This window comes from Aphelocoma coerulescens, unplaced genomic scaffold (genome assembly GCF_041296385.1).
Source record: "Aphelocoma coerulescens isolate FSJ_1873_10779 unplaced genomic scaffold, UR_Acoe_1.0 HiC_scaffold_128, whole genome shotgun sequence".
Taxonomy (NCBI): Eukaryota; Metazoa; Chordata; class Aves; order Passeriformes; family Corvidae; genus Aphelocoma; species Aphelocoma coerulescens.
Window position 1 is genome coordinate 19,091 of NW_027183483.1, and position 13,922 is coordinate 33,012.

General features: G+C 43.6%; 1 protein-coding gene across 6 annotated transcripts in view; it reads right to left on the reverse strand.

Moving 5' to 3' along the window:
• LOC138100675 (dual specificity calcium/calmodulin-dependent 3',5'-cyclic nucleotide phosphodiesterase 1C-like) overlaps positions 1-13,922 on the reverse strand; it is a 48,410-nt gene that overhangs the window by 10,920 nt on the left and 23,568 nt on the right. For 4 of the 6 annotated variants that reach the window (XR_011146894.1, XR_011146893.1, XM_068998560.1 and 1 more), the window contains exons 1-2: positions 6,110-6,209; positions 1,774-1,824 (exon numbers count right to left, since the gene is read on the reverse strand). Coding sequence is in view for 1 of the 6 variants with exons in the window: in XM_068998556.1 (XP_068854657.1) it covers positions 1,774-1,824 (51 nt within the window). In the remaining 5 variants the exon portion in view is untranslated. Of the gene's footprint in view, positions 1-1,773; positions 1,825-6,109; positions 6,210-13,922 lie in introns of those variants that run through there. The other 2 variants (XM_068998559.1, XM_068998556.1) reach the window with 1 other exon arrangement.

A 13,922-nucleotide genomic window follows, 5' to 3' on the forward strand; every position in this document is an offset into this window, starting at 1 on the left:
AACAAAGTGAAAAAACACTTTAACTAGTATTTTGTGGGCTCTCCAGAAATGTTTCATCTGCATACCAATTGCTTATTTGTTAGTTGTGAAAGAAGAAAATCCTTTAAGAACCCAAAAGAAAAGTCAAATAAACTCTTATGCTAGACTCTTGAAGGAATCACTGTATATTAAAACACTGTCTACAGCTCATTATTTTGAAAAGTTTTGCACATAATCTTGTAAAATGCTTATGTGCTTACTGGCACAAAGCATTCCTAGAAGAAGTTGGGTTGTTTTGTTGATGGTATTTGGTTTTGCCAGTTTTTCTTAAGTATAAACAACTCAGACTTTTCTCTCTGAACCAAGTTCAGCCAAACCCACAAAACATCCTGGAGTGTTTGCAAGGAAATTTTCCTGTCTGACCATCCAGTATTCATTCTGGCAGTCATACTCCCACCACCCGAAACTTTCACTGCTGGGATCAAAGCCCCCTCACAGCAGCCAGCTCCAATAAACTGACAGCTGCCCTGCTTGACTCCCTACACGTACCACTTTCGTGCAGTTAGACAAGATTTCTTTACCGGGTTGGACACAGGTTTCCCATAGCAGTGTCAGACATCTGGACCCTTAAAAGAATTTGGTTTGGTACAGACACACAAAACAGCTTGAGCTGGGTGATGAGGAGGAGGGATCCTGAACCAAGCAATCTCTGGGCTTTTATACCTTTACAGTCTATGTGCTTGATCCTCTGGAGACTTTCTGCTGAGCCATAGGCTCCCGCACATCTCTTCGTGGCCAATCACCTGGCTAGTGCCAAGTCCCCATGCCCTTTGTTGTGCAAATGTTTTGTGCCAGGTCATGGCTTATTGTCTGGGGCTCCTGCTATTTCCTGACATCCAGAGCACAACCAGCAGCTTGCACTACAGCTGCCCACCAAGCTACCTGCACTAGGTGTAGACCTCAACAACTTTAATTTCAAATCCTTGTGAATAAGTTGAAACATTTGCAAAAATGCTTCCCCCTCATTTTATTGTATCCTGTGAAAGATGATTATAGCTGAGCTGGAGGCTCAGAATGGCATCCTCTAGCTGTGCAAAATACTGCACCATAGATGTAAATTATTTTAATGTTTTCAGCTGCACTGCCCATGATGATGACAAATCCTCCTTTCCATAATGAAAAGAGGGGTTTTCCCTGCTAAGTGATCACAAGTCACCATGAAACTGCATATATTATGATTTGAATGTCCTATCTTTATCCTCATTTCTACATATTCTATCATATGTTTCTAAAAGTTCATATGGTCACAGTCACAGTCAGTTGGTGTTACATTACCAAATACATCCCTCATTTTTATTCAAATTTGGGTCAGTTATTCCAAAACCCAAGCCATACCTTCAGTTTTTAATCTTTTTGTGTGAAGTAAAGTGATAAAGGAGATACCAGTAAGGTTTAATAACATTTTTCATAGGTTATTTCTAAGATTTGACACAAAGCTCTTTGTAAGCACTGTAGTGAACTTCAGTGGCTTTGAGACATTTATAACTTTTTATGCTTGAAATAATAGTAAGGCCACAAAGCCTTCCATTCATTTAAATTTGGATCAACTCTGTTCAGTAAAATTGAATTTCTGTAGGTGACTTTTCCAATCAAGTATTATGTATCCTCAATTTAGTACTGTAAATGACACATAATATAGGACAGACACAATATGAGATCAAAATAATTACTAAATGTTTTTATTTTTACAGTACGTATAAAAATCAACCGGTTAAAATTAAAAAGGCTACTTACAGGCAAATTGTAAAAGTGGTCGTGGATGTTTGTCACCTGTCTCATTTGCAACTGAAAGAAGAAAATACAGAGGAAAAAAGCATTAAATTTTAATGTTACATTAAGATTAATGATAATATGAATTTTCATGCATATATAGGTGTCTTGGTTTAAGACAATTTAAAGAGGTGAACACTCTAAAATTACTCCCTTTAGTTTCAACCAATCTGTTTCCACCATTAAGAAATTAATATGAGTAGATACAAGTGAAAAAATAAGTTTACTAACAAGCAAAACAGCAATAGCCAAAAAATAGCAGTAAATAATCACTAGATACAAAATCATTAAATTTCACAAACCCACAGAAATGAATGGTGAGGTAACCCCTCCTTCCAAGATGGCAGCCCCTACAGACTCCTGTGTGGCTTGAAAGACAAAGGGAAAATGGCACCCTGATCGACTGTACAGTCTGGGAGACAAAGGGGAAAAAAGATGATGGACAAAAAGAACCCTCCAATGAAGGTAGAGTTTACAAAGCAGTTCTAGTGTCAGATGGGAATTGCCAGCGTGTGTGGCGTCAGCTCTGCTGCCCAGCACTTCCTGCTGCCACCCACTCGACTCCACCAGTGTTGGTGCTACTGTCCTCCATGCTGTGCGTGTGTTAGGGGGAAGAACCAGTCTCCAGGCACCGACGTGGGTAGGTCCAGCCCCAGGTACCAGCTCAAGCTTCATGCTGCTCATAGATATTGCAAAGTTCACTCTGAAACAGTTTTTGATTGTGAAATGCAGTTTTTCCAGGTGGCTGCTGATGCCTAGGTTTTAACTTTTATATTTTCCTGATTCTGTACTGCTTAGAGTGTAACTCTGAGGTTTCTTGTAGCTTGCTAGTTTCTGCTCACTTGTGCTAGGTAGACATAACAAAGCCTCTCCAGGCCTGCTCTAAAAGGTCACCCAGACTGTCCTAGGCCCGAAAAGTATAATCCAAAGAGCTTCTAAGGGGGGCAAGTGGAGGGGAAATTACATCATTGATCTGCAGCTTTAATTGGAGAATTAACCCTGATATGCAAATGAACCAAACCTATAAAGGTGTGAAGAACTCATGACCTGTCGTCCATCTTGGGGTCCATTTTTGGCAATAGCCTGTGGCTCCCAGGGTGTACCTTTGAAGGCCTTTCAAATAAATACCTATTTTATTCTTTTATTCCTGTCCAGTCTCTGTGTCTAGGAGGCCTCTTAAGGCATCACTACTATTGCCAGCCCAAAGCAACCTGTTCCAAAGCAGAACCTCTGCCATCAGCAAACACTGCCGGGAGACAGAGGTGGCTCTGTGCTTCCACGCTCAGTCTTGAAAAGTGACCATGGCAACACCCCCACCCCCCCATCCTGGTTCCATTTTCTGGCTGCAGGCTCTTAAAGAGTCTAACAATTTTTGGGCACAGATAGATATGGAATACAGTAACATTTTGCATTACCCATGAGAATAGGAGAAAAGACTGTTCACAGTAACACCAGTTGCATTAACAAGTACGGTAAGAAAAAAGTAAGACTATTGCACCTATATAAATTAAATGTTCTGGTAATTTTGGAAGCCCAGAGGTTGATTTAATAGCAAATTAAATTAAATTCCTGTGCAAATGAATCCTCTGACCTTTGAAACCTCATATAGCTGTCACCTAGGATAAAAACAATTCTGTACAAATACTGCTTTTTTTTCTGCCTCAGATTCATATTGGCATAGATCAACATTGCTGTGACTCCACAGGTACACAGTTAGTCAAGAGCGTAAACAACTCTGTGGAATTCTCCCAATATTAAACTACAGCTGAAAAAGAGAGTTTTCAAGGACAGTAATTACTATCCATGGCACTTTTTTTTTGTAGCTAAAGTAGTAATGAGGAACAACACTAATAGGCATATAGGGAAGAGAACATAAGTGCACACAGAAACCTTGCAAATTCTTTCTTTCTTTAAAAATGCTGCTTTCTAGAGACAAGACCAACCAAGCTAAGAAAATCCATACAAGGATGCAAAAGATCAGAACGGAGAGTCACAGGTTCCTAGCAAGATAATGTCAACTAAATTGTAATGGACCTTTTGAAGTCAGAAAAGACTTTGATGAAATTTAATTCTTCTGTCAAGGCCTAAAGTGGTCAGTTTAAATTTGGCATTATTTAAGACCCATATCCACTGTCACTGCAGCTTTCTTACTTGCTCTTCAATCTCTACCTACCAATTAAAGTGAGTACCTAGTACTCACTTTCGTAAACAAAGGGACTTTTAACAAATCTCTGGCTCATTTTGCTCCCATCAGCCAGCAGATGGTAGCCTTAAGACACTGGATGCCTGAATCAGTCTAGGGAACTCACCAGGCTGGCCAGACCAAGGGCACTGAGGTCTCTCAAGTCCTACAAGACACCCTTCTTTGGATTATGTCCACCACTGTAACCTGAAGCACAATCCCAAACCAAATAAGCTCTCCAGGGACATTATATGCAGGCGTCAAACTGACTGTACAGAGTTACACTGCTCCAGAGTAGTTCCTAGTTCCAGCATCAAATCCGTCTCTGCTTCAGGTGATGGCACGATGAAGGAGATGCAGTACCATCCTCCATGGGGCTGGTATCAACACAGTTGGATCCAGTGACATCAAGAACCATGCCAGAAAATATTGCTGTAGCAAATATGTAAAGCTCAAGCAGATAGGTTTTCTCTTTAACTCAGAGACTACAGTTTGCAGTGGTTAGGCTGAGATATCACCAGCCAGACCAGTCTCTTCTGGGGTCCTAGGTATCTCTATCACAGCAGAGAATGGGCAAATTAATAATATGTACTGATGTCTTAATTGGAGTATCAAGTGAACTATTAGATGGGCCTGCTAAGGGCCTTTAAACTGTGCTATTATTTGCTTTAGAATAGTTCCTCCACTTCCGAGGCAGATGGCACTCCCTGATCACCAGGGCCTTCAGGTGCACAGGTCTTAACTTTGTGCCACCCTCCAGCTTGTTGCAACAAGAGCGCTTCACCAAGGATCTGTGTTTGGCAGCTCAGCTCCCAGATTCACAGCACCCAGCTCAACAGGTGTCATTAACCCCTAAAAAAATTAACGTTTTCCAGTTCCAGGATGCATAGTTTTGTTTTCAGTTGGCACTACTTTCCAATGACATCAAATGGTGTCGTATATAGAGTAAAGCTCTTCCATCCAGAATACAGCCATGCAGAGCAAAGATGCGATTAGAACAGCAAAGGAACGATCAGGACAGAAATACAGGGGATACTAAACCTGCATTACTAGCAATATTCCTGGTACATTTGAGATAACCTTTGCCTGGGAATTGTCCAGAGCCAATACTGTGTAAGGAAGGGAAAGGATTTAAAAGCAAAGAGCATTTCTGCATTTGCTCATTGTGAAAATCTTAGAAGATTTTACTTGATGCAGTTTCTACTGTGGAAATTCTGCCTATTTATCCTACATATATGTAAGTAAGAATTTTTCTCCAGATGGCCTGAAATCTTTTCAACACTTCATTTATTCAAGTTTATTAACAGTAATATAATAAAGTTGGGGAAAGAAGATTAATTTCTGAGAGAAAAGTCATAACCCACACCAAAGATGATTTCTAGTATTTTTCAAGATTTCTTGTACCACTGTCCCTTTAGATATGCCTATTCTTCAGCCACGCTCTACCTGTGTAGACTGAAGTCTAGGCTGATTTTCATCTTATTAGATGAGACTGTCAGCATGAAAAATGTGGATATTTACTTTATTCTCCTAAATCGGTGACACCTTCCAACTTCCATTGCACCATTTTCTAATTTCCTTTTTACTAACATGCACATTTTGAAGTTATTTTCCCTTCCAGCCTGGAAGCAAATAAATCTCAGCAATGGTATAGCAAAGTGCAAGTATTTTGTAAGTAACTGCTGTTCTTTCAGAAAGACATCCATTACAGGCAGGAGATATCATCCTGTAATCAATCCATTATGGGAAAATAGTCACATGCTCTCTGTAATTCTTGTCCAAGTAAACAAAAAAATACTAGGCCTAGCCAAATTTCTTCCTTTTCAAAAGTTGTATCTTGTATCATAACTACTTGGAAAGTTCAAAGCCCTCAAAATGCAATTATTAAAATATCTTCATCAGTTCTTTGATTAACATAGATTACTCATTTTCAAGTTCACTATATGCCCACCTTAACAGGCAGGTTCCATTTTTTAATGATTACACTATTAAACTATTTCCTACAGTTTACCACCTTTTTCTACAGAAGGTATCCATTTCACCAGTATGCCACCTCAGTCTATTTAGCTTTCAAATATCCTTTACCTAACTCCTAGTACAATGCAAAGGAAAACATACCTGTGGTGATGCGAGGTTTTTATTGTATTTTCACATGTCTTCTGTACCCCTGTGGTTCATCCCTACCTTCCCCACTCCTATTCCCAGTTGGTGTGCCCCAGACCCAAGCCACTCCCCCGGTGCTCCCTATATGGTTGTTCTCCTCCCCTTTCCCTATCAATCACCCAAACCCCTCCTGTTGTTCCCGAAGGTTCGATGTCCATCACCTGAGCCCTCCCTAATTACCCTTATATGGCCCCCATCAGTCCCCCGAGATCCTGCCCCCTCGGATACCTCCCCTCTTGGAAATCCCCTAAACCTCCACGCCCCATTGGGGCATGTGACCCCTCTCCCTCCACCCACCAAGACCATTGGACCAGATGTGAGTCCATCCCTTCAGCGTCCCTCCCTCCTAATCCACTTATTGGTCCCTGGTTGGTGTACTCCCCTTGTTCACCCCCCCTTTGTAAGGCATGGGGGCGTTGCAGGCGGGGCTTGTCCTCGGTGGATTCCTTTGAATAAAGTTGGATTACCTCCCGCGGGAAGCCCCTCGCTACTTTTTATCTCTCCCTTCGTCGGGGGCTGCTGACTGCTACAGTGTCTGGAGCTGGTGCTCCGCAAGGTAGAGCTGAAGCTTCAGAGGAGCAGCTTCAAAGCTCCGTGCCTCCGGCTGCTCCCCACTCCTGCCACACAACATTGGAGCTAGCCTGGGCTGTAGACAGCAGCGGTCAATGTGACACATACCACTTCATAACATTGATTCATCAACACTAACAGACAATAACAAATCATCTATGTTTTGCCATTAAGCAGCTGAGAGTCTGTGACAAGAATGTCAGGTATTTTTCACCCATCAGTAAAGACATTCTTTCAAGGAGACTTCTTTTTTTAAATCAGTCAAAGGGCAGACAAACAACTATATATTTCATGCTTTTAGTAAATTGGTGTGTTAAGAAGAGGAAAAATACATTAGATAAGGTGAGAACACAGATGCACAGATGAATTTACATTGGATACACAATCTGAATAAACACTTCAGTAATATAATCTCTGAAAACTCCAGCAGCTTTTTCTCTAAAAGACTATGACATTAGATGTTTTATAAGCTCTGGGAGTGTGTTAGCTTAGTTCAGTCCGGGTCTCCCCCCTATGTTCTGTAAGTTTGGTGTACCCCAGTTGCACCCCCCCGTTTTATTTAAATCACCCTGTCTGTCATTTTTATCTCCTCCCAGGACCCTGTCTGTCACTCTGCCACCCCTCCCAGGCTTCTGGAAAGTTCTAGCCAGGGGGCCAGGTGATTAGTCCTGGGAAAGGAGTCCCTCCCTTCCCCTGTTATAGTTGGTTCCCTTATGTGTCCCTCGTTCTGCTTGCCGCACCCTTCCCTTCCCTGGTTGGTTGTTCTGTACACGCCCCCCCCATATCCCCCTCCCGCCATAAAATGCCCTGGCGCACGATCTGCAGGGGCTCTGGGTTGGGCACCCCTGGTGGTTGAGGTCCCCTCGTTCGGAGGACCAATAAACTTTCTGGATTTAACCCAACTCTGAGCCTGCCCCTTTCCTCCGCCGTCTGCCTTTATCACCACGGTCCCTTGGAAGGACCCACGAGCCAGACCTTTGATCACTCCGATATCAGAGGCTGGCCCCCGCAGCCTGCTGTGTCCCGAGCTGACCGGGCTGAGTGGGAACTGTTCCCAGAAGACACAACAGCAATAAGCTTGTGAAAAACGAGGTTCACTCTCCTGTGAGAATTTAAAGGGCTTAATATAAAGACAATAAGAGACACATAAAATAAAGGAAAGGGGTAATGGCCGGGTGCCTTGGCGCTCTGCCAAGAGCACACCTGATGCTAGAGGTGAGTCCTTTTTATACCATTTTTACTGTCTGTTCTCTATTAATATTAAAACTTTTCCCGGAGCTGTTCTGCATGGCCACTCCTTGGTTCCGCCTTTTTAGTGCATGCGTAGTCTTCTGCCTTGCGGTTTTATTTCTTTTGATTCTTGGGGTTGGGCCCGCTAGGCAAGAGTCGATGGTAGGGTGGATCTCTTAATTCTCCAGATAGTCAGGGCTGATTGCAGCTTTGGGCCTTTTCGTCTCCCCGGGCAGAGTGATGATAACGGCTCTTGGACTCTCCTGGCCGCCCGTTCTCTGGGCGGAGTAGCCTTTAGGCCCTTTTGTTCCCTGGACAAAGTGTTGATTAGCAGCTTCTCAGGCCTCATCCTCTGTTCGCTTGGAGGTCATCTTACTTGCTCACACTTGCTAACATTCTTGCTAAAAAGAGAGAAAACTACATCCACACAGCAAAAAGCATTTCTAACATTATATAATATCTACCTTTTTACTTTGCGAGAAGCCAATATTATAATATATGTTTAAAACAAGCTTACCAAACACAATCATAAAAGTACATTTCTTTTCATGCTTACCCATCTTACATGATGAGACCTTGCCAAAATCTGATTGTAGTGTCAGTTATGGCCTATCATTTAATTTGTGTCACTTTTTATAAATCTGTTCTTGCACAAGAAATCTCTTTAAATTGAAGTTTTTTGGAAGTTTCTGCTGGTGATTAATCCTCCTCTAATTTGGTTATGGAAAAACTGAATTTTCTCCTTTCACCATTTTTCTGTGGACTGAGCACACCATGACCTTTCAGTCTTGCCTCAGAGAATAGGTATCTTCATATCCCCTTCCCGTCTTTATTGAACCTCTTCTGTGTCAATTCATTTTCTCACAGATACCATACGCAAACATCCAAGGTAACTTATTCTTGCCTGGACACATATTAGTGGATGGCTGTGACACATCCCTTGTATAAATAATAGACTCTCACATCACAGCAAATCCTTATCTACATGATCTTTCACTCCATATATTCCATAAACTGAGTATGTCCCAGCTCTCCAAGTTCACAGAACAAATGGCTCTGGTCACACAAGCTTTAGGCTGCTCTCATTTCCAACCTCTGCCACGCCAGTCTTCAGAGTGTGAACAGGACAACCGCTTTGTTTCTCTGGCCCTACACACACACACACACACACACACACACACGCACACCCCCAGTTGCCAGCAGCCTGTGATTGATCTATAATTGCTTGCTAAAATCCTGAGAATGGCCAGCAGAAAAGTTGTGAATCAGAAGATGACTGAAGAATAACTGTATAAATACATAGACATTCTCCACAGCAAGAGAAGTGGAAAAGTTCTTTTGGCTTCTGGAATACGACTTTTTTTCTTTCTATTTTTTCAACCTCGAAGTGTCCAGACTGATTTTCTACACTTATAGCTGTCCTGGTTGCAGCCAGGACAGAGAAAAATTTTTGCAGTAGGTGGGAGGGGGTATGGCTAGGACATGAAGGTTATTCTGTACCACCTCACATCATTGCCAGGGGTGGGGGGAAGGAACTTTCTTTTGGGAAGAAGAGGTTCCTTCTAGTCGAGCAGGTGTGGCAGCTGGAGCAGTGGGATAATGCTGATTCTCAGCTGGAGGGACTGGTTTGGATGGTGCCAGTCTGGGAGCTGAAGGGAGTGGTCAGGGTGACATGGTGTGGCTGTGGTAAGGTCACAAGCCCCATGGTGAGCATTTTTGTATGTGAATCACTCTCTCTTTTGTACCCTTTTCTTATTGATATTTTTGCTGTTACTGTTTGTTTTCTTGTGTCATTGCTGTTTCCAGTAAGTTGTTCTCATCTCAACCCACGAATTTTGCCTTGTGGGCCTCCAATTCCCATCTCCAGCCACGAGAGGGGGGAAGAGGGAGGGGGGAAGAGGGAGGGAGGGAGGAGCAAGTGAGTAGCACATGAGGTTTGGATAACCTCAGTGGGGGCACTGAATTGGAGGCTGTCATTTCTTAACCATGACAAAAGCAAACCCACTCACACATTTCTCCTGAGGATAAATATACATCTGGAAAAACAGGTCTAGGTCATATTTCTGTGCAGTGAATCTAAGCCACATGGATGGAAATAATAAACAATGGGATTTTTAGAACAGGAATCTTCCCATGTAGGCTACCATGGCTTCCAGCTCACTTCTATTAGAAAACACATCTTATAAACAATAGTATGGTGATTAGACACTTGAAAATTTTATCAGACTGTGGTAGCCTGCGTATCTTCTGACTGGCATACCCTTGAAAACCACCTTTGTGAGCTTCTTCACCCACTCCTCCATTTCTCATCATGTTCCCCTCAACTTGTAGCATTTGGGTGGAAGTACAGTCATTAAGTGTGTTTATATCTCTCTCACATTGCACCCCTTGCCCTTTTTTAGTTATACTTCCCCTCTACAAAGACCCAGGTACATTCCTGCATAGCTGAGATGTTAAAGAAGCTTTCCTGTCTGACCCCACCAGTCATGCTCCCACCATCCCAGGCTGTCACTACTGGGACTGAAGCCCCTTTGCAGCAGATGGCTCCAGTGAACTGACTTGACTCCCTACATACATCACACTCACACTGTCAGACAAATTTTCCTTACCTTCTCAATGCTAGGTTTCCCATAGCTAATTCCCTGATGTCTACTAATTTAGTAAAATAAGTAATTTAATCATGGTGCAGCAACACAATAAAAGCCTAAGGTAGGTGTCTCCAGGAAGGGATCTTGAACAAAGAAATCCTTGAGCTTTTATACTGTCAGAGGCTGGAAAAGTTAATCTGTTTCAAGACATCTTGGGAGCTTGGTATGTGTGGTAGGGGGTGGCTCAGACCTTGCCCTGGTGAGGTAGTGCCCTGCCCCCCATACCCCTCAGCCCCACAGTGTCTATCAATCATGCACACTGGAGGCAGTCCCAGTTTTGCCTAACCTAGTCCCTGAGTGGCTGAGAGACCATAAGTGCCACCTGGGAAGAAGGTCCCGGATGGGCCAAGGCTTTAAGAAGCCTGACCACAAGGCAAGCACGTTGTCCTTTAACCCTGCCTTCATCCTGGAGCTTTACATCACTGGAACCCAGGAGCTGATAGCTATGTCTGTTTTTCTATATCTTTCCTGTCTTTCTGTTTTTCTCCCTTTCTTCTTCTTCTAACACTCTTCTCATGGAACATAACATCAAATAGGTTACAAATATGTTCAATGGGCTGTCTATAAATGGGCTGTGATAAATGATGTTATGTAGTATTTACTCTTTTGCCAATGTTCCTTAATTTTCTATAGCTTGCCAGTAAACTTCTGTGTATGTTTATCTCTTGAGAATATTTGGTTGTAATTTTCTCCTTTGTGTCTACCCAGAGCAAAAGAACCTTGGTTTAGCACTAGGTTTGAGTGACCGGGATGTAACATTATAGTCTGTGAACATTATAGTCTGCAACATTATAGTCTTCCCTTCCCTTCCCTTCCCTTCCCTTCCCTTCCCTTCCCTTCCCTTCCCTTCCCTTCCCTTCCCTTCCCTTCCCTTCCCTTCCCTTCCCTTCCCTTCCCTTCCCTTCCCTTCCCTTCCCTTCCCTTCCCTTCCCTTCCCTTCCCTTCCCTCTCAAGGCTCTAAAAAATAAGCTCATCATCCTGTACTTCTTGGCCACCATCTGAGGCAGACCACTTGTCATGGGTTAGCAAAGCATAGTCCCAGAAGTGATGTTCTTGCAAAGGAGCGCTTACAGCTCCTCTATTACCTGACAGAACCTATCAGCTGGCCAGTTTGAATATGGACAATTTTTTAAGCCACCTAAATTCTGACTGCCTCTGTGATCCACAGTTAAGAATAGACAAACCCCGGGCAGAGCTCTGTCTTGTTTCTGGCGCTGGGACAGGTAGCTGCAGGGCCCCATACGGGGACCCGGCAGGCCTGGCCCAGGCCCTGCTTGGGCCAGGCCAGGCCAGGGCCATAGCCATCCTGGAGCCAATGGGCCCTGTTCCACCCCCACCCCCACCCCCACCCTGCTACGTGCAGACGGAGCGGCCCAGCTCCCCCTCTCCAGCGCGGCCAAGATTCAGCTGAAGCTGCCCTGCTCTCTGGCACAGATCATGTGACCGACAGCGATAAGGGAAATTCCAGCTGCAAGGCCTAGGTGAGATTAACCCTTTTAGTGCTGTGAAGAGCTGAAAACCTGAAGGAAGAGAAAGAAGATATGCTTAAAGCTGAAATTCTGTTGTAAAGCTATGATGTATCAGAGTACCCGTTGTAATTTCATGAGGGCATGGGGGGTGGAGCATTCAACTTGTACTTGTGAGCAAAAGCACCTGCGCTGAGATAAGCAGATGCTGACGCAGCTGTAATTTGATGAGAAGTTTGAACAGGGAGAGATGAAAGTGATGAGGACTTTCGCTCCAAATGGAAAGGAGAAGACCTCTGTTCCTAGAGATGCTCCCAGAGATAGTCCTAGAGATTAAGATGAGGAGGACCCTTTGCTCCCAGGGAAGGAGAAGGGCCTCTATTCTTAGAGATGAAATGCTCCCAGAGATGGGTGAAGAGAACTTTTGTTTCTGAACAGCTCAACCTTAAAATGGTACCCCAGTAACTCAAGAGTGGACCCTCGAAAGCAGTTGTGGGAAAAGCTGCAAGTCGTGGGAAGGGACTTTCACACGATGCGAGCAGAGAACCAACCCAGGCGGCTGTCGCGTTGTGATAATTTCTCCATAGCATGGGCAAGAGAGACTCCTCTTCCTAAATGAACTGAACAAGGCTATTACAGAAGTGGTAAACAGACTGAACATCTCTTTTTACCTTGTCAGTGGGAGAAGGGAGAAAGGTGGGAGGAGGAGAAGAGTTCTGAAGGTGTTGTATGATTTTATTTTTTCTTTTTCCCTCTTTTAGGTCTGTTAATAAACTTCTTTATATTCTTTCAAGTTTGGTGCCTGCTTTGCTTTTCTCCTAGTTCTTATCTCACAGAAGGTAAATAGTAATGAGTATTTTGGACCAAACCACTACACTAAATTGCCATTTCTGCCCGGTTACAAACCGAACCCGCTACACCACTGAACTGCCTTAGTCTGGTTCAGATCAACAACACATCTGTTTCTTAAATACTGGCTTGTCTATCACATATAGCCCTTATATATAGTCACCAATTATGATGTAGTCATACGTATGTAGACATCAAGTCATATGACTCCAAACTAGCCCCCTTGTGCAGGGGTGGCTTGGGGTGGCTTTGTGATGTGTATCCCCTATTGCTGCCCCATGCCCAGAAATTAATTTTGTGCCTTTCTGTGCTTTTAAACTGAGCCTGAGAGGGGGGAGGAAAACCTGAGCAAAACTTCTTCAAAGCAGTTTGCAGCTTGTTCAAGGTCACACATAGATAGAGACTATTTTTTTCCAGCTGCGGCAACAAAGCAAGAGTGGGGAAAGCACCCTGCTTGCTTTCGGCCAGTTTTTCAGCTCCTTTTTCTTTCTCCAGAGAGAGACGGAGAGTTGAACTTTTGTTTTCCTAGGACTTTGGTTTTTTGGTTTTTTCCTCTGCTGGACTGTTTCAACATCAGAATACATCAAGAGGAATTCCCACTGAGGCCTTGGCCCTGGAGGTGGGCCCACTGCCCCGTCCCAGCTCCAAGGAGGGGGAGAGAGACTATGGAAGGACTCTGAAATTTTCCCAGGTTTCTCTCTGCAGAGCGAGAGGTTTTATTATTTAGCATTATTATCCTATTCCCATGTGTTTGTTAAAGAAATAGTTTTTATGTCTTTCACTTTCCTTTGAGGAAAATTAATTTTTTCCCAAACCTGGTGGGGGAGGGGTGGTTGTGGCCTGCCTTCTCTCAGAGGATATATTTCTGAGTTTGGCCAAACCAGAACAAGGGATATGAGAGCCACCTCCATGAAGCATGAGCTGCTGGCATCTGGTCAAAATGGCCCAAAGGAGCCCTGGCAAGTGGCTGTGCTCAGTGGTATGGAGGAAGGCAAAAAAACCTGA